General features: G+C 35.1%; 1 protein-coding gene across 16 annotated transcripts in view; it reads left to right on the plus strand.

Moving 5' to 3' along the window:
- ARHGAP12 (Rho GTPase activating protein 12) overlaps nucleotides 1-20082 on the plus strand; it is a 155102-nt gene that overhangs the window by 79486 nt on the left and 55534 nt on the right. For 14 of the 16 annotated variants that reach the window (XR_005355203.1, XM_038529875.1, XM_038529886.1 and 11 more), the window contains 2 exons: nucleotides 8882-9007; nucleotides 12676-12750. Coding sequence is in view for 15 of the 16 variants with exons in the window: in XM_038529875.1 (XP_038385803.1) it covers nucleotides 8882-9007; nucleotides 12676-12750 (201 nt within the window). In the remaining variant the exon portion in view is untranslated. The remainder of the gene's footprint in view (nucleotides 1-8881; nucleotides 9008-12675; nucleotides 12751-20082) is intronic. The other 2 variants (XM_038529879.1, XM_038529888.1) reach the window with 1 other exon arrangement.

Raw genomic sequence — 20082 nt, forward strand, 5'->3', positions numbered from 1 at the left:
TTTTAGCATGTATTTTACACAAGTACTTTCTCTTTTGCCCAGCTCAGCAGAAAAAAACTATTTCATATTTTTAACCATTTTTTAATACTTTCTAAATGAGAAGTTGTATGAAAATTTACATATAGCTATAGAATTGTTCTTAAAAATGCTTGTTTGCAACATAACAGTGTTAATGAAAGATAACTTTTATATTTTGGTCACAAGACTCATGCAAAGGATTATGAAGATATTCTCACATTGTGGGCTTTCTTTTTTTTAAGACTTAATTTTTTTCGAAGAGTTATAGGTTTACAATAAAATTGAGAGGAAGGTACAGAGATTTCTCATATATCCCCAGTTCCTGCACATGCACAATCTCCCCCATTATCAACACCACTTACCAGAATGGTGTATTTTTTTACTAAGGATGAACCTACATTGACACATCATAATTATCCAAAGTTCAAGTCTACCTTGTGGTTCATTCTTGGTGTTGTGTATTCTGTGGGCTGTATATTCTGTGGGACAAAAATACACTGATAAGTCTACCATTATAATATACAAAGATTTTCACTGCCCTAAAAATCTTCTGTGGGCAGCCCTGGTGGTGCAGCGGTTTAGCGCCGCCTGCAGCCCAGAGTGTGATCCTGGAGACCCGGGATCGAGTCCCACGTCAGGCTCTCTGTATGGTGCCTGCTTCTCCCTCTACCTGTGTCTCTGCCTCTCTCTCTGTCTCTATGAATAAATAAATAAAATCTTTAAAAAAAAAAAAAAATCTTCTGTTTACTACCTCTCCCAGCCCCTGACAACCACTGATGTTTTATTATCTGTATGGTTTTGTTGCATTGTTTTTACTTAAAAATTAACCATAAAATAATGCCAAGAATAAATAAAGACCTTATCAATACCTCACCATTTGAGTTATAGAAGAATCTTTTGTTGTATTGCATCTTACTTCATAGTAGTTTTTGATTGCCTGGAGTAAGATCAGACACAAGACTTTTGAGTGATTTGTCCCAGGTCAGGGTCCACTGAAAGAAGAGGCTTCCAGGATGACCTTACATGAGGAGCAATTTGGAACTTATAGTTAACTCATAGCTAAATATTTGTTTATTTTTGTACAACTTCTGTACTTTCCATGGTCAAAAAACTTAAACATTCAACACATTCAACATTGAGAAACCTCCTTGTGGAGATGTCCTTGATGAAAGAAGGCAAGGGACTGAGTCATATCAAAACTTTTCAGGGTATTTTCACAACAGTGGAAATGGGTACTGATTGTGATCATTATTGAGTCATTAGTTTGTGGTATTATTTCATTTTCTGCCACTATTTGCCACTTAGGATTAAATCAGAATGGGCAGTTTCTTGAACTTCTAATTAAATTGGATGTGAGGAGAAGGTTTGATTTGGGTACAGTGGGAATGAGGAAATAAGGCAAAGTGTTTTAGAACTACTACTTAATAATTTTTACTATATGATAAAGAAAATTATAGTTAAATTTTGTATCCCAAGTAATTTACCACTTAGTAAATCCAAACTTAAAAACAAAAAAAATTCAAACTTAAGTTCTGTCAGATAGTTTCGTAACTCCCAGTGCAAATGATAGAAACTTAGCTCCTGTTTTCTGAATACATGTTTGGTGGCCAGCACTGTATAGATGTTATCATGAATGCAAATGCACAGGGCATGGTCTTTATCCTCAAGAAGTTTGTTATAAATTTAGAAAGAAGCATTTATATATGACAACTAAGTGAGACAAAGTATGTACACACATACATTTGTGCATACCTGGCTCTAGATTGGGTATAGGTGAAGGGTACCATAAAACTAGACTAGAGGAAGGACTGGGAAGGAAAAATAGGATGAATGAAAAGAGAACAAAACAAAGCATCTTCAGCTGAAAATGAGTCTGTTATTTAAAATTCCAAGTAAAACACATGAAGAACCCAATGCTAATATAAGCATGAAAAAATCAATCAGAACATTGTATTCCAGTTAAAATTAATTTTGTAGATAACTTAATAAAGATTTTAAATACGTTATGGATGGAGGCTTTCCTTCAAAAAGAACTAGAAATTATGGGGAAAAAAACCAAATGATATCTGAATAGGTGAATATGATAAAAAATGAATTAGAAAGATTTCAGATGAAAAACTCATCATTGCAATAAAAAATGCAGTCAGTAATACAAACAGAAGGGCAGGAAGATAACAAATATTTAAGTATAGCTAAGAGAAATGGAAGATGGGTGGGAAGTTTCCTATATTGATAAGCTAGGAATCCAGAAGAGGAGAATGGAGGAAAGAAGGGGAAATGATATTTAAAAATATAATTTCCAGGAATTTTCTAAAATTGAAGGAAAGCATGAATCTTATAACTGGAAAATATGCCATAAATACTGACCAAGATAAATAAAAAACATTTACATCTTGACATATTTTTTGCTGGGTGTGCAGAACTTCAACATAGGGAGACAATCATTACAGCCACCAAACGGTAATAGACCAGATTACCTACCATGATAGATTGCATCATTGGATCCATTCTTTACCCACTTCTGTTTTAGTGCTCTTCGCTGTGTACCTTTGTAAAGGCCTCCTACTGTGGGTAAGGGTATATTCTGCTGTTCTTTGAATTTGGTCATATGAGTTGCTTTCCCTGATGATTTATTTATGAGCAAATATGTCACCAATGGGCATGTGCACCAAAAAAATAGAATTAAAAATTTAAAAATGAACAGAGCCTCAAAAATCTTTGGGAAGATACAAAAGATTTAATATTCATTTCATCAGTGTTCTAGAAGAAGAGAAGAAAGAAAGAGTGTGAGGTTCAAAAATATTTGCAGAAACAGTGTTGAAAACATCCCAAATTTGGCAAAAGATAAACCAACAGAAATCAAGAAGTTGAGTAACACTAATAAACAGGATAGACCTAAAGAAATCCACATGTAGGCACCTACTATTCAGATTTCTGAGAACTAAAGACTTCCTCTTCCCTTTCCTCCTAAAATAATCTTGAAAGCAGCTCAATGAAACAACACAGTATCTATAGATAATAATGACTTGAATGGCAGTAGATGTCTTACCAGAAATCATGAAGCCAGCAGGAGGTGATATAACATTTTTCAAGTGCTAAAAGAAAAAACTGTAAACCTGTAATTGTACATTCAACAAAAATGCTCTTCAGGAATGAAAGTAAAATAAGATATTTTCAGATGAAAGTAAACGAAGATATTTGTTACCAACATCATGTCTGCAAAGAATTTCTATATGAAGTCTTTCACACAGAAATAAATGATAATTGAAGAAAACTTGAAACATCAGAAATGAAGAGGTTACAACAATGGAAAGGTTGAATATCTGAGGAGATTTGTCTTGAGTTTTAAAAATTATGTCTGACATTCGAAACATTTCAAATGAACTCATTCTGAAACATTTCTGAAGTACTCATAGGTAGAGATGATACAACAGCTGAATACCATAAATAGGGGAGAATGAAATGATGTAATTTTTGGTAAGATTTTTGCATTTCATTTGAAATAGTAAAATGTTGATAGTAGATGGTGATATGTGAATTGTAATCCCTAAAACAAGGGCTAAAAACTAGTAAAAGATTCAAACTATAGATGAATTAAAATAGAATAGTAAAAACTTTTCATGTAGCCCATAGGAAGGCAAGAAAGGAGAAACATGAATGAGTTACAAGATAGAAAACATCTAAAATGGCAGACTTAAAGTCTGTATACTATTACATTAAATATAAATATATTTTTTAATTATTTATTTATTTATGATAGTCACACAGAGAGAGACAGAGACACAGGCAGAGGGAGAAGCAGGCTCCATGCACCGGGAGCCCGACGTGGGATTCGATCCCGGGTCTCCAGGATCGTGCCCTGGGCCAAAGGCAGGTGCCAAACCGCTGCGCCACCCAGGGATCCCTATTACATTAAATATAAACGGTCTAAACACCCCTGTTCTTTGACAAAGGATAAAAAAACCATGACCCCAGTATTTGCTTCTACAAGAAGTGATGTACTGCTATATATTACATCATTCTAAAGGTTATTTGTCAAATAATTTACAGTAAATTTCATACTTCATGGTGAGGTGACAGAAGCTTTCTCTTTAGAATTAGGAATCAGATTTGAACTTTTTTAAAATCACTGCTTCTATTCAACAAAGTAAAAAAAATAAAATAGAGAAGAAAGATACAGTTGTTGTTTTGATTAGAAATTCAAAGCTATTGAGAATTCTGCAGAGTTGCTGGTTATAAAATCAACATAAAAAACTACCCATCTCTCTAGTAAAAAGTCAGGTTTGAAACGTGATAGAAATAAAGATCCTCTTTACATTAGCAGCAGCAGTAACAACAAAAGTTGTAACTAAAAATATGCCTATAAAGGGTTTGTAAGATTTTTATTTTTTAAAGATTTATTTGAGAGAGGGAGAGAGCATGAGTGGTGGGAGGGGCAGAAGAAGACTCCCCACACTGCAGAGAGCCTGACTTGGGGCTTGATCCCAGGACCTTGAGATCATGACCTGAACCTAAGACAGACACTTAATCAACTGAGCCACCCAGGTGCCCTGGTTTGCAAGATCTTAATGAAGAAAATTTCAGAGCAGAATTGAAGGACTTAAAACCTGAATAAATGGTATAGTTTACCATTGTGATCTTGCATCAGGAGGCTCACTGTTGTAACAGTGCCCACATTAATCTATAAATTCACTGCATTTTCATTTACTTTCTCCCTCTCCACGTTTTGGGGACTGATGCTCAAACGTCTATGAAAAACCAAAATATTCCTGAAAACGGGAGGTAGGGCGTGTGAGGGATGGAGTTCTTGCTTTGGTGATGAAGATAAGGTAGTAAGAGCACACGTATAGTGAAATAGACCAGTTGAGAAAGAAACTAGAGTAGAAAACTCAGATGTATAGCATTATAAATCAGTGGATTAAGCATGGACTGTGCAATAAATGTTGCTAAGATTATTGGTTATTCACGTGAAAAAAAATGAAATATAGACCTTGACCTCACTTCACACTTGATGATTAATTCCAGGTAGATGAGAAATGTAATTAGCAAAACTTTAAAAGCTACAGAAAGATACATAAATACCTTTCACTTCAAAGTAGGAAGGATTTCTTTTCTTTTCTCTTCTTTTTTTCTCTTTTCTCTTTTCTTTTCTTTTCTTTTCTTTAAGTTTATTCATTTGAGAGAGAGAACAAGTAAGAGAAGAGACAGAGGAGGGCAGCCCTGGTGGCTCAGCAGTTTAGCGCCGCCTTCAGCCCAGGGCCTGATCCTGGAGACCCAGGATTGAATCCCATGTTGGGCTCCCTCCGTGAAGCCTGCTTCTCCCTCTGCCTGTGTCTCTGCCTCTCTCTCTCTTTCTCTCTCTCTCTCTTTCATGAATAAATAAAATCTTTTAAAAAGAAGAAGAAGAGGCAGAGGAAGAAGCAGACTCCCTTGCAGAGCAGGGAACCCGATATGGGGCTTGATACCAGGACCCTGGGATCATGATCTGAGCGGACGGCAGACCCACAACCTACTGAGCCACCCAGGCACCCCTGGAAGGACTTCTTAAAACTATAATAAGGAAAAACTATAAAAGGAAACATTGACAGATGTGATTACATCAAATTAAACAAAACACTTGTCTTAATATAATAAAAAGTACCATACATTAAGGGGAAAAACTGAGCTACAAACTAGGAAAAAATATATTCAACTCACGTAGCTTACAAATGCTTTAGAAGCCAAAGTAACTTCCTGGTTTCTTTCTGTGTGTAAAAGAAAGCCCCCCCCCCCAAAAAAAAAAAAATTAAAAAAAAAATAAAAGAAAGCCCAGTTGAAATTGGGCAAAATATATGACTAAGCAATACCAGAAGAAGAAATACATGAAATACGTATATGAAAAGATATCCAAGTTTAAGGTAATCAGAAAATATAAATTAAAACAACTAGCTAACATTTCACCTGTCACATTTTTAAATGTGTATGTGTACTTAACATTTATTTTATATACACAAGTGCATACATACTTAACAGTACCAAGTAGGGTAGTGCAAGCCATTCTGTTCTGCTGGTAGAAGTGTAAATTAGTATTACCACCTTAGGGCATATCCGTTTGTAGCAAAATGGTTAAATTATATCAACATTAGTGAAAATAAATGAGTTAGAACTGCATACGCACCAGCATGGATATGTTTTTAAAAATCACATTGAGGGATGCCTGGGTCGCTCAGTGGTTAAGCATCTGCCTTCGGCTCAGGGCATGATCCTGGAGTCCTGGGATCGAGTTCCACATCAGGCACCCTGCATGGAGCCTGCTTCTCCCTCTGCCTGTGTCTCTGCCTCTCTTTCTGTCTGTCTCTCTCGTGAATAAATAAATAAAATCTTAAAAATAAAATAACGTTGAATGCAGAAAGCAGTTGAAGAATGATGCATGTGGTATGACTCCCATTTATATAAATTTTAAAACTCCAGAAGTGTGTGAATGTATAGCGACATAAGTATGTATCAAAGTGTGAGGACAATGATGACCACTAAGTTATATGTGCTGTTGAGGAAAGAGGGAGAGGAATGGAATCTGGAAAATATATTCAGAGGGCATCTAATACATCTATATTTATTTTTTCTCCCCCCTAAAGATTCCTAAAGCAATTGTTTTATATTAAATATGCTAAAACTCGATGGTGAGTTTTCATTATGGTTATTATTCTTTTGTAATTTTGAAATAATTCAAATAAAAATTCATCTAAAATTCTTAAAAGGTATTTTTAAAGAGATTAGAAAAAGTTGTTTTTGTTTTTTAGGGATTAGAAAAGTTTTAAACTTAGCCATCTTGTTACCTGGGGGTGTGTGTGTGTGTGTGTGTGTGTGCGTGTGCATGCACACACACACATGTTTTAACTGTGGGGTCTTGTTGTTTTTCCTTTTTCTAATTCTGTGACACTTTGTTTTTGTCTTCTGTCTATATTTTATATCTGACATTTTATTTATGCTTTGTTTTTGTGAACATATTGTTGCCTGATAAAACTACCAGCATGTTTATAGTTGCAATTATTGCCATTATTGCTGTTTAGTTTCACATTTTTGTTGCTACACAGAAAGGATTTCTAAACAACTGTAGTAATTATAAAGTTCATAAGCTAATATAGGTGTATCCATTAAAGTTCACACACATGCTTCTACACAACTATACATCTTAATTATTGCTAATGATGATTTTATTGAAAACATAGCTCAGTTTAGGTCTCTTTTCACTTAGAGATTTGTGACACAGAATATTTTGGGGGTAGCCTTTAAGTTTCATCTCTGTTCATTCTAGAAATGATCCCTTTATGAACTTCTGTGACAAATTTTAAGATTGCTATTTGTTAAGCAACAGTGATTTAAAAGCAAATGCCATATGTGATTGCCTGTCTTTGGCAAATTTTAATGTGAAGAATTAAATTTGGGAGATAGTTTAGGGAGTGTGTGTAGGCTCATTTTGGGGAATTAAAGAAATGACATATTGTGGAGAAAGATGTTGGAAGATTCTTTAATATTAAAAACATTCCTATAATTTTACTGAAATGATAATGAATCATTAAAATTTTAAGATTTATTGGGCTTCTTAGGGGTGGGAGAAGTAGATAGGTATTTGATATTCTTTGCTTTCAGGAAAAGAAATTGGCTGTATAAAGCAGCATACTTTTTTTTTTTTTTTCCAGATTTTATTTATTCATGAGAGACAGAGAGAGAGAGAGAGAGAGAGAGAGAGGCAGAGACACTGGCAGAGGGAGAAGCAGGCTCCATTCAGGGAGCCTGATGCGGGACTTGATCCCAGGACTCCAGGATCATGCCCTGGGCTGAAGGCAGGCACTAAACCGCTGAGCCACCCAGGGATCCCCAGCAGCATACCTCTTAAAACTCATATTTCTGGAATATGAGTGATCTACTTGACATTTCAAACACATACTTTAATATCTTACAGATGTGTTCTTAATTTTATGTTATTTTTTGGGAGCAATTATTGTCTATTCTTTGTATACAACTGACGTATTCAGGATTAGTCTTTCAAACTAGTACAGTCTCTGCCTTCTGACCTGGTTATGTTTAACAACTTCAGAGAAACAAATAATAGTATGTTTGGCCTATAAATAAAAGCCAAAATAAAAGCAGCCCATTAAATGTGAGGATGCTGTTATATATATAATTGTTTTTAAAACCTAAACCAAAAATTGAACTCGTGGATTTTCTTTTTTTTTTAATATTTATTTATTTATTTATTTATTTATTTATTTATTTATTTATTTATTTATTTATTTATTTATTGATAGACATAGAGAGAGAGGCAGAGACACAGGCGGAGGGAGAAGCAGGCTCCATGTCGGGAGCCTGACGTGGGACTCGATCCCAGGACTCCAGGATCACGCCCTGGGCCGAAGGCAGGCACTAAAACCATTGAGCCACCCAGGGATCCTCTGAACTCGTGGATTTTCAAGAGAGGAGGAACATTAAAAAAAATAATTTGTCCAGTGACCTCATTTTATAAATTATGATAACTAACATTTATTGATAACCTACTATTAGGGCAATATTTGGCCCTTTTTATACAGCTTAATTTTTACAACGCTTCTGTGAATGAGATATTTCTATTATGTCTGTTTCCCACTTGATGAAACTAAGACATGGAGAGACTAAATATTTTGCCAAACAACATTAACTTGGTCTCCCCAACACTGAAATCTCTGATCATCTCAGTTGAGCTACAATATGGTCAAAGATGAGAAAATGGAAGTCAGAAGAATTCCTGTGATGAACTTTGCCAAGCATCTTGTGTCCTGTTTAGATTCCATTTCTGCTTCTATCAATTATGAAGTATAATTTTATTTTTTTTGTCTTTTGTTTTTAGTATAATGCTTCATCTCAGCAGCAAAGAGAAATTATTAAAAGTAGGAGCTTGGACAGGCGGCTGCAGGAACCGATAGTATTAACAAAGTGGAGACATAGCACCATTGTGTTGGACACCAATGACAAGGTAGGACTTTCTGAGAAAATCTGTTGAGAATTTTGTTAAGTTCTTTATTCTTTGTACTTTTATTTTCTCTGTAGCTGAATCTCCTACTTTGGTGACTACTGTTGTATATAGCATCAATTTGTCCTGGAATGGGTTTTGGTTTTTGCAGCTTATTGATTTTTGCACAGTGGACTGACTCATCTGTGGCTTAATAATGCATACACTTGAGCCTAGTAGGTGATAGATATTTTTGGTAACTCTGTTTTAAAGTCGTATATCTGCTATTGTTTGTCTTCAGTCTCTAGGAGGTTTTAATAGTAAAGACATTTAATTTCTTAATCCCTTGAGAGACGTGGAATCCCACTCCTCTGTTTCCCTAATTGTTCTCTGCATAAAGAGACTTCTTTTATTAATCTGAGAAGTAATATTCTCTGTTTCAAATAAGGGAAAAACTTTGATGCAAACATCAGAATGGAAAACCCATGAAGTTTTTACCTTCCTTGTGAGTTTTCTCTTTGTGTTATAGCTTCATTTTAGAGATGGAGTAGGAAATTTTTTGCATGAATTTATAGAACATTAACCATACTAATGTAAGAATGTGAGAATAATGGTAACACTCTAAAATTGAAAAGCTTATTTTAAAAAGACATCTGTCAAAAAAAAAATTAAAAATTAAAAAGACATCTGTCGCTAAGGACTCTTTTTTTTCTTTTACCATCAGACTTCTCTTTTGGCATAATTAACGGGTTTCCTGCATTTTCAGGTTGTTAGTGAAAACAGAATGAACTTTCCCTAAGGCATGTTTCTCAGTGGTACTTCCAGTTGTAAATTCCTTTATAAATTACCTCAATCAGTCAAAACAAGTTTTTGGGTTTTTTTTTTTTGTGTGTGTGTGACTGTAATTTTGGTTTTCGTGAAATTCAATGGAAGACTTTTTGTTAGAAACAGTCTACACACGTTGTGTATAAGAGATTAATAGAACAACAAAGTAGTAGACCAGTTTATAATTTATGTTTTGTAAGGTTATTATGTGATTTGAACATAGAGGGCATACCAAAGGAAAGAAATTCTGGAATTTGTGTTATTGAAGAAGAATGCTTGAAACTATTTTAGCATTGAGAATAACGTGAGTAGCTAAGATTCCTAGAGATTTTAATAGAAAATTCATTTAACTCCAAGAGCCAGATAACAGTTCAGTGTACACAAAGGCTTGTAAATGTTGTCATATATAATGCTCTAATACAAAAGTCATTGTTGAACCAACTCCACTGCTCTTCATTTTAGAACAGTGATTGTTTTGCTGATATAGACTTAAAATGTCTTACTTTTAAAATCTTTGAGATTTATTTTCAGTCTGTTATTAGAATAACTTGCCTGAAGTTCTCATGACGTTTCTGTTCTTAATGAGTGTTTCAGAATTGTGAGAGCATGATTTTCTTGAGACCAGAGATTTACTTATCTTTGGTAGAAATGTCTTTTTTTTGTTACCTGCATCTTAACCTTTATAAATGAAATTCTAGGTAATTACTTCATCAAGTAAATTTTTCTATTTATTATCACTACCTAGTATACATATTTTTAAGATTTGAGGTTAGGAAAGAGGGTCTGTACGTGAACAAACTAGCTGACTAATAGATGATGAAGATTAAAGAGTGTATAGCTTGAAACGTAATAAAGAAACCTAATATAATGTAGCAAATACTGTTATGATGATATAAGTCCTAATTAAGTTGTCAGACAACGTTGGAGGACATAGATTCGTATATGTCTGTGTGCGTGTATATGTGTGGGTGCATCTGTTTCTGCTTATGTATGGTTTTTACTAAAACTTGTTGGTTGTAGACATTTAAGATATATTTATGTAGGCACATACATTTATAAATATACATAAATTATATAAGTTTAAAATCTTTGTTGTAAGTAGTTATTTTTTTGTTATAAGTAGTTATAATTCTTGTACATTCATTATTACTGCATTTGCTGTATTTTTATTTCTGTAGGACAATCCTATGAAAAATAAATTGATTACCATTCACTTATTTTTTGCTTTGTGGGTCATCAAATCTTTATTTCATCTTTTTTCCAAACTTTTAATATCAGACATTCCTGTAGAAGTCAAGAAATCGAAATGTGAAACCTCTGAAGTGGAAAAAAAGTAACTTAAATGAGGCTATACTAGATTTGGATATTATGTGTAATTTTTTGTAAATATGTAATTTGATAATGATTTTAATATTTTCTTCATTAGTAGTATACGCCTTGGATGTTTGATTCATAAGGTTGTCCCTTCAAGGATTTTCTTGGTAAACTTTCACTGCTATCTAGTTTTTGTGTTTACAAATTTTATAAGGTATAAACCTGAAGATTTTTTTCCAATGAGTGGATATGGAGTTAACAATAAAGAAGTCAAGAAATGAAAAGTGAAACCTCTGAAGTGGAAAAAAATACTTAAATGAGGCTGTACTAGATTTGGATATTATGTGTAATTTTTTTGTAAATATATAATTTGATATGATTTTAATATTTTCTTCATTAGTAGTATAGGCCTTGGATGTTTGATTCGTAAGATTGTCCCTTCAAGGATTTTCTTGGTAAACTTTCACTGCTATCTAGTTTTTGTGTTTACAGATTTTATAAGGTATAAACCTGAAGATTATTTTCCAATCAGTGGATATGGAGTTAACAATTTGTGTATTGTTTTTTTTTTTTTTTTTTTTTTTTTAACAATTTGTGTATTGTTAACAGTACCTTGTCCGGTTTCATAAGCATGGTAGACTGAGAGATGTAGAGATGAATATGCAAAGACATTATTTGGTTTTATAAGAAAATTAATAATAGGTGTTGGCATATGATTTTTCTAATATTACTTTTCCTGAGATTACTCAAAGTATTTAGGGGAATGGAAAAGATTTAAATGGAGCTTGGCTATTGGTATCAAAAATGTGTTTCTTCAGCTTTGTCCTCTATGAAGAGTCTTATAAACACCTGTGGTAGAAATCACATAGTGTGTTTTAATATTGACAAAGCTGAATTGCTTTTAAAATGCACGTTATTGATTTGCTCATATTATATATTCTTGTAGGCTTACACATTAAAACGTTTTTTTCTAGTGAGTTACTAATCTTTAAAGTTTCTTTGCATTTAAAAAGATCTTGTTTATCTATAAAAATAGAAAGATATCTGTAAATTACTTTAAATATTAATAGTAATTTAATTTAATGTCCTATGTAGTCATTGACTTAAGTAAAGTTCTCATTCTGGCAGTTGCCACATCTTTCCTGTGACTTGCCTAATCCTGGGTATTCACGCTGACTTCACCAAGAGCCAGTTTGTATGGCGACTATTAGATTTTTATCCTTAAATGTTTAGATTTTACCTATTTTAAATGTGGTCAGTTCAAGCTAATACAACATCATGGTTTTAAGGCAACATGCATCATTTCTTTTGAGTAATTCTGTACGTAGTATTTAAAATAAACTATAATTAGTATAAAGTAGGCCGTATTTCATAAACTTTAAGACATCTGTAGTTTGCAGATCAGTACCATATTAATTTCCTAGCTGAATATAGAAAGGAGATAACTAGGAAAAAAAATTAAGCTTCCCTTATTAAGCTCTCCCACCATGAATAGAGGGAGAAATATAATGATATAAAATAGAGTAACATTTTTCATTACTTATTTCTTGTAGGAATCTCCAACTGCCTCAAAACCCTGCTTTCCTGAAAATGAATCTTCTCCCTCTTCACCAAAGCACCAAGATACAGTTAGTATGATAGCATATAGTATAATATAGTCCCATTATTTCAATCAGTTTCAGTAAATTAATTTTTCTCTCAATGTTTAAATATTTCTTGGGCTTCTAATAACTTCCGTTGGTTTTAAAGATAATAATCACAATTAAAATAGGTTTAAATTAAGAATGTAATCAGCTTTATAGACCTAAGAGCCCCTTTTTATGCAAAATATGGTATCTTCATGATTAATTTATATTGCCATATTTGCAAGTGACAAAATCATATTTGATCTTTAAAAAAATAAACGTAAAATCCCTGGAAAATACTATCAAATTATACTTTAATCTTTTCTCCTCAGGCCAACAGTCCAAAGGTAAGCAGTGTTTCCCTCCTCCTTCATGAGCACAGGCTCCACTCTTTTTCTGTGCTGTTAAATACAGTGCCCAGTCGATTACAGATGACTATGAGAGATATGGAACTCAACTTAGTTTGCTCTAAACTGAAAACTTCTCTTCAGAGACCTGGTTTAACTCAGGTGAAAGTTTGCTTGATCTGTGTATTTGTAATCCCTCCTATAATTGACTGGCTCTGCTATTCCCTTCAGTGGCTTTCCTTTTCTTTTAGAGTGAAGGCCAAAATTTTTAATGAGAACTCTGAGACATAGAGTGCTCTGACACTTGACTGCCTCTCCAGCCTCACCTCATATTCTTGTGTCCTCCTCTCCTTGGTTGTTTTCCTCCAGCTGCACAGAACTTCTTTCCTCAAAAGAGCCTGCCTTTCAGCTTGAGGTCTTGGCACATGTCATTCCTCTGCCCACTGAACCATTCTCTCCCACCTTTGCCTGTTTACTTCTGTTAATTCATTAGAGTTCAGTTCAGATTTTGCTTCCTCAGAGAATTTTATTCGAATCTTCTAGATTTGGTCAGATTTCTCTGTAATACTCTTTATAGCATTTAATTATGTTGCTTGGTTATATTAAATAGAATAACACTTTTCGTTTTTTTATTTCCTGTAGAAACCTTAAACCCTCTATTTGTGTCTGTCTTCCCTAATAGACAAAGAAAAGTTTCGTTAGAGCAGGAATAGAGTAATCACAGTACCTACTGTGTACCATATATTAGCTGTTCAGTACTTCTGATTTTTTTAGAGGCAAAGGTTTCCACAGATGTTTTTTTATTTTTCTAACTCTTTGCCCATTCCCTAACTGAATCAGATCTTTTATGGTTCATACCACATATTGTACACATTTCCTTCTGACATTGCTCAGGTGGTTCCCCCGCCTACAACATCCGTGGCTTTTCCATACTTAAAGTTAGAAAAGCTTTTAAGACTGGCTTAAGGGGCCTTGCCGGACTAATGTTAGCCTAATAATGATCTTTTCTTTTTTTCCTGAATTTCCAAGTCACTTATCCAGTAGTGTGAACGTTACCTCATGTACCCCTCATTTCCCTACTGAGATTTTAAATAAACTCCTACTAAAGGATACATAGTGACTACTTTTCTCTTTTTTGTCTTTTGCATTATTTAACACTGTCCTGGGTGCATAAGTATTAAATATAAAAAGTGGCGGTGTTGAGAATTATTGTATGAATCTAAGGTGTTACTACAGTACTGTCTTACCAGTACATTTAGAAAAGAGCAGAAATCTTTGTAATTTATTCTAAATAGAGGTAATATATAATTGCCAAAGAGACTATAAATTATTTACATGTTGGTAAAAAGGAACCTCTAGGTTAGCTTAGAGACATGAAGTTGCAAATGTTTCACATGGAGTTAAAAGGACAGTTTGCAAATTATCTCCTAAACCATTTTACCCCTCCCAAACCAAACATTAGTTTGACAGCAAACTGGACCATTCTGGACTCACGATACCCCCTGCTGGCCCCCACAAGGAACTGCCTCATCAGTATTTTTCTCTTTCATTCTTTTGTCTTGGAATGAAAGTTGAAATAGCTTTGTGAATTCTACCTGAGTCCATTCTTTTTCACCTAAATATAGAGCTCTCCTTTCCCACTCCAGAGGGCACCTCTTCCATGCCGCCTTGCCTCTCCCTGTGGAGGCTTTTGCCCTCCTTGGCTTTTCCATCTCTTGCTCCTCTGTTCCCTCTTCTCAACTTGAGCTATTTCCACTGAATCTCACCCATGTTTCTCCCTCTTACCCAGTTCATACAGGGAGATGTCTTCCCTCTGTGAGTTAAAATCTGGTTCGTATGAAGGCTTGCTAGTAAGAAAAAGGAAGCTACAAATTTAGGAACAAAAATAACACTGTAATCAGTGTTAGCTACCTGGTGTCATCTTAAAATCTTGCAGATTGCCCACCTACCTCTTCAGTCTCTTCTGTATTATTTTTATTAAAAGCTTTATTGAAATGTAATTCATATTGAAATGTAATTCAGATGTACAACTTACTGACTTAGTGTACAGTTACATGGTTGTTTTAATATATTCAGATACATCAGATAGCCATCATCACAGTCAATTTTAGAATATTTTCATCTCAGGAAGAAACCACATTTGGTACCACCCCTCTAGCTCCATGTCTCACCAAGCTCTGAATGACCAGGACTCTACTTTGTGTCTCACTAGATTTGAGTATTTGGGACATTTTGTAAGAATAGAATCCTATAGGGACCCCTGGGTGGCTCAGCGGTTGAGTGTCTGCCTTTGGCTCAGGTCATGATCCTGGGGTCCTGGGATCGAGTCCCACATCGGGCTTCCCACAGAGAGCTTGCTTCTCCCTCTGCCTGTGACTCTGCGTCTGTCTCTCTCATGAATAAATAAATAAAAATCTTTAAGATATAAAAATTTAAAAAACAGAATCCTATAATATTGGTCTTTTTTGATAGACTTTATGCACTTAGCATGATGTTTTCATGTAATCTAATCAAACCAGATTTAAAATTCCATTTCTTAATATTAAACATGTTCATTTTTTTCTTGTTTCATTTCCAATTTTCAGATACATTATTGTTATTTTTTGTGGCCCCTTCAAATCCTTTTTTTGAAATAGCCAGCATATACTTTTTAAAAAGATCAGTGTTCTGTTTCTGTACAAGTTCAGTGTAGGTTAAATAGGATTTTATGGCTGATCTAAGAAAAAAGCTGTTTGTACAAGTGTGTCTATGACTGATGAGCATTTTTTTTAATTTTTTATTTAAATTCCAATTAACATACAGTTCAATATTAGTTTCAGGTGCACAATATGGTGATTCAGTACTCTTCCACACATATCCTGGTGCTCATCACAGCAAGTACACTTCATAATCCCCATCACCTAGTTGACCCATCTCCCCATCTGCCTCTCCTCTGGGAATCATCAGTTTGTTCTCTATAGTTAAGAGACCATTTCTTAGTTTTGCATCTCTCTCTCTCTCTCTCTCTCTCTCTCTCTCTCTCTCCCCCCCTCTCTCTTTCCCCCTTTGTTTTATTCTGTTAAACTGCATATATGAGTGAAATCATATGCTATTTGTCTTTCTCTGATTTATTTTGCTTAGCATAATACTCTCTAGCTCCATCCATGTCATTGCAAATAACAAGATTTCATTATTTTTTTTATGACTGAGTAATACTCCAGATAAATGTGCATATTAAAGTTTCCAATCACTGAATGCTGAATAAAATTTTAGAATATATAATTTGGAAATGAGTTTCTGACCCTGTATTTCCAATTATGGCACTAAAATGCATTGGAGAAAAGAATGGTTCAATACTTTCTTTAGCAAAAGCATTAGTGGACATTTTTGCTCTTTTTTTTTTCCCTCATTGAATAATACTTTCTAAAGCCTTTAAAAAAAAAAAAACATGACTTAAACATCTAATTTTTTAAAGCTCTAGTTCTTTAAAATAAATACCTTTTTTTTTTTGGAGGAGAGGGAGAATGAGAAAGAGGGAGGGGCATCGGGAAAGGGCGAGAGAGAATCTGAAGCAGGCTCCACACTCAGTGCATAATTCGATGCAGGGCTTGATCAATCCCTGAAATCAAGAGTTGGATGCTTAACCAACTGAGCCACCCTGGTACCCCTAAAATATTTTTTTTATTGAGGTGCAATTCATATAACAGAAAATTAGTCGTTAACCATTTTAGAGTATACATTTAAATGGCATACAGTATATTTACAATGTGTGCAGCAATCACTTCTGCCTGATTTCAGAACATTTTCATTACCTCAAAGGGCAACCCACACCTGTTAAGCATTCACTCATTTATTTCCCCATCACCTTTTCCTCTTCCCTGGCAACTACTAGTTTGTATTCCCTCCCTATCAACTTCCTGTTCTGGAAGTTCCATTACCCTGGTTCTTCTTCAACTACTAGATCACTGTGCCAAGTTATTTAACTTTGTATTAAAAAAAACCTTATAATTGCATGATTAACCAAAGATAAGGATTTTGATGGGTTGTATTGATTTTGGTATATAATAATTGTTAGCCAAATTGGAAATGCCTGTTTTACTAAATGAATACGTTGGAAATTCTGGAGCCTACACAGGCACCTGGGTGGCTCATTTAGATAAGCATCTGACTGTTGATCTCAGCTTAGGTCTTAAGTTCCAGCCTCATGTGGGGCTCCATGCTTTAAAATAAAAAATAAGGGATCCCTGGGTGGCGCAGCGGTTTGGCGCCTGCCTTTGGCCCAGGGCGCGATCCTGGAGACCTGGGATCGAGTCCCACGTCGGGCTCCCGGTGCATGGAGCCTGCTTCTCCCTCCGCCTGTGTCTCTGCGCCTCTCTCTCTCTCTCTCTCTCTCTCTCTCTCTCTCTCTGTGTGTGTGTAACTATCATAAATAAATAAAAATTTAAAAAAAAAAAAATAAAAAAATAAAATAAAATAAAAAATAAAAAAATTCTGGAGCCTGCAAAGTGATTATGAGCCTGTGGAAATTTTCTCAGATTACTTAATAGAACAAACATTGTCTTGTTTTCCTTCCTTATTAGGATAGGATAATTTAAGTACAGTCATTTCAATTAAAATTTAAGCATATTTTGCCAGTCCTTATTAAAACATTTCTGCTATTTTCAATATGAACTTTCCTTTGGAGTATCAACTATATTTAGACTAAGAAATACTATGTGTGAATATGGGCATTTTTTTTGCAAGATTTATCAAAATATTTTTATGGATTTTTTTTAATGACCACAAAAACATCGGTTATTTTTGAATCCTATTAAGTAGTGAAAGTACACCAAATAGTATGTTCAAAATCTGTCTAAATTTTTCCTCCAAATCTTTCACCTGTATAGCCAAACCTTTTTTATTCATCTGCCTACTCAGCACTTTTATATCAAATTCAGAAACATCAGTGTTTATTTTTAAAGATTTTATTTATTTATTCATGAGAGACAGAGAGAGAGAGAGAGAGAGAGAGAGAGAGGGGCAGAGACACAGGCAGAGGGAGAAGCAGGCTCCATGCAGGGAGCCTGATGTGGGACTTGATCCCAGGTCTCCAGGATTACGCTCTGGGCCGAAGGCAGGCGCTAAACCACTGAGCCACCTGGGCTTCCCAACATCAGTGTTTAAAAGTTAAAGCTTTATTTTGTCTATCACCAGCCTTCTTTTATATTCCTTTCATGCAATAGTACTGCTAATTTGTTGACTAATTACAACAGATATATATTGTGAACATCAAGTACATGCTGTAGGCACTGGTTGTATGGTCCTGTGGACAGCCCAGTGAAGTAAGCAGTGAATAATAACAGCATGCTGTATACATTGGTCATACGGTCCTGTGGACAGCCCAGTGAAATAGATTGTGAATAAAAGATATGTAGTTGTCCTTTGCATTAAGTGCAATGACAGGAACAATCTGGGGGCAGTGGTAGATAATGGAGGGGTAGAAGTGCTCCTACCTGAGAGTGGTCTGGGAAAGCTCCTCTAAACCAGTGTCATTGAAACTGAGATATCGCCATCTAGCCAATTGTTGAAGCTTAGGAGTTTTCCTTGGATCTTCCTTCTCTGACCCTCCTCCTGTCCATGCCTGTCAGTTCTGTCTTTTGAGTCTCTCAAATTTGGCCCCTTGTCACTTTCTCACTGTCGCTGCCCTAGCTCCATCTCCTGTGCTAATTACTAGAATGTGTTCTGCTCAGTTCCTGTTTCAACACCCTTTCTCACTTCATTTATCGCACTCCCTTTTTTCCTTGCTGCTTCACCTCACCTAGTACTTCGAGGGAAATGAAGGGCCCTCAAATACGAAATGCTCTTTCGTTTCACTTCTGTACCTTTATACTTTGTTGTTTTCATCTCCTGCTGTCACCATCTAGCTAATTCCTTAGCTCAGGGATCTCCAGGAAGCCTTTTCTTCACTCCCTCTCTCCATACCTTTCTCATCACACTTACCCATGTTGCATGCTAAATATTTTTGTATTTGTAAATTTTGGATGTGGCAAATTTTATTCTTATTTTATGTTCAAATTAGAGTGCTTAATACTTAGAGCATTAGTCCTTGGGTCTTAATCCCTAAGAATTTCATGAGCATTCTGGACCCTTGAACAGTGTCTAGACTATCCACACACAATTTTGTACCAGTTTCAATTCATCCATTGACTCAGGTAAGAATCCCTAATACAGAATCTCTGTCTCATCCTCAAGCTTCTGTGCTCTGTCACTATTGCTTCCCTTCTACTTTTCTTCCCTTGTTCCACTTGTGCCTCAGTTCTTTTGTCCTGTACAATTCCAGCTTTGGCATTTTTACAGATGTGATTTCGACTCTGGTCTTCTGATTCCTGCTCCCCAGCTCACATAAGCAATGCCATCCTCTCAGATTAATGTTTTACTTAGTTCTTGTATCTTTGAATGTTTTTTTTTTTTTTTTCCTTCCTGCTTCTGAGAGTAAATTGGAAATGTTCTTACTTAGGATCTTGTGCATACTTATCACTGTGTGATGTTTTTGTTAGGCAATAGAGAGCTCTTAGAAGTATCAGACTTAGAAGTATCAGTGTATCTAAGGAGATCCAGCCTATGCTTTTCAAAAAAATTACAGTAAAATTTCATATGACTACTTCCCAAGTTCCGTATACCACAAATGAACCAATATTAATACTCTGTCAGCTTTGTCTATAGGTGAGAAGTTTTATCAGGCTAGGCAAAACTTTCAAACATTATATTTTATTTTTATTTTTAAAATTTTTTTAAAAGATTTTATTTATTCATGAGAGACACAGAGAGAGAGAGGCAGAGACATAGACATAGGCAGAGGGAGAGGGAGAAAACAGGCTCCATGCTGGAACCCCGATGTGGGACTCGATCCCAGGACTCCAGGATCACGCCCTGAGCCAAAGGCAGATGCTCAACCGCTGAGCCACCCCAGGCCTCCCTCAAACATTATATTTTAAACATTATTAGTACCCCAAATTAGTTAATCTCCCTT

This window comes from Canis lupus, chromosome 2, assembly GCF_011100685.1.
Source record: "Canis lupus familiaris isolate Mischka breed German Shepherd chromosome 2, alternate assembly UU_Cfam_GSD_1.0, whole genome shotgun sequence".
In the NCBI taxonomy this organism is placed as follows: Eukaryota; Metazoa; Chordata; class Mammalia; order Carnivora; family Canidae; genus Canis; species Canis lupus.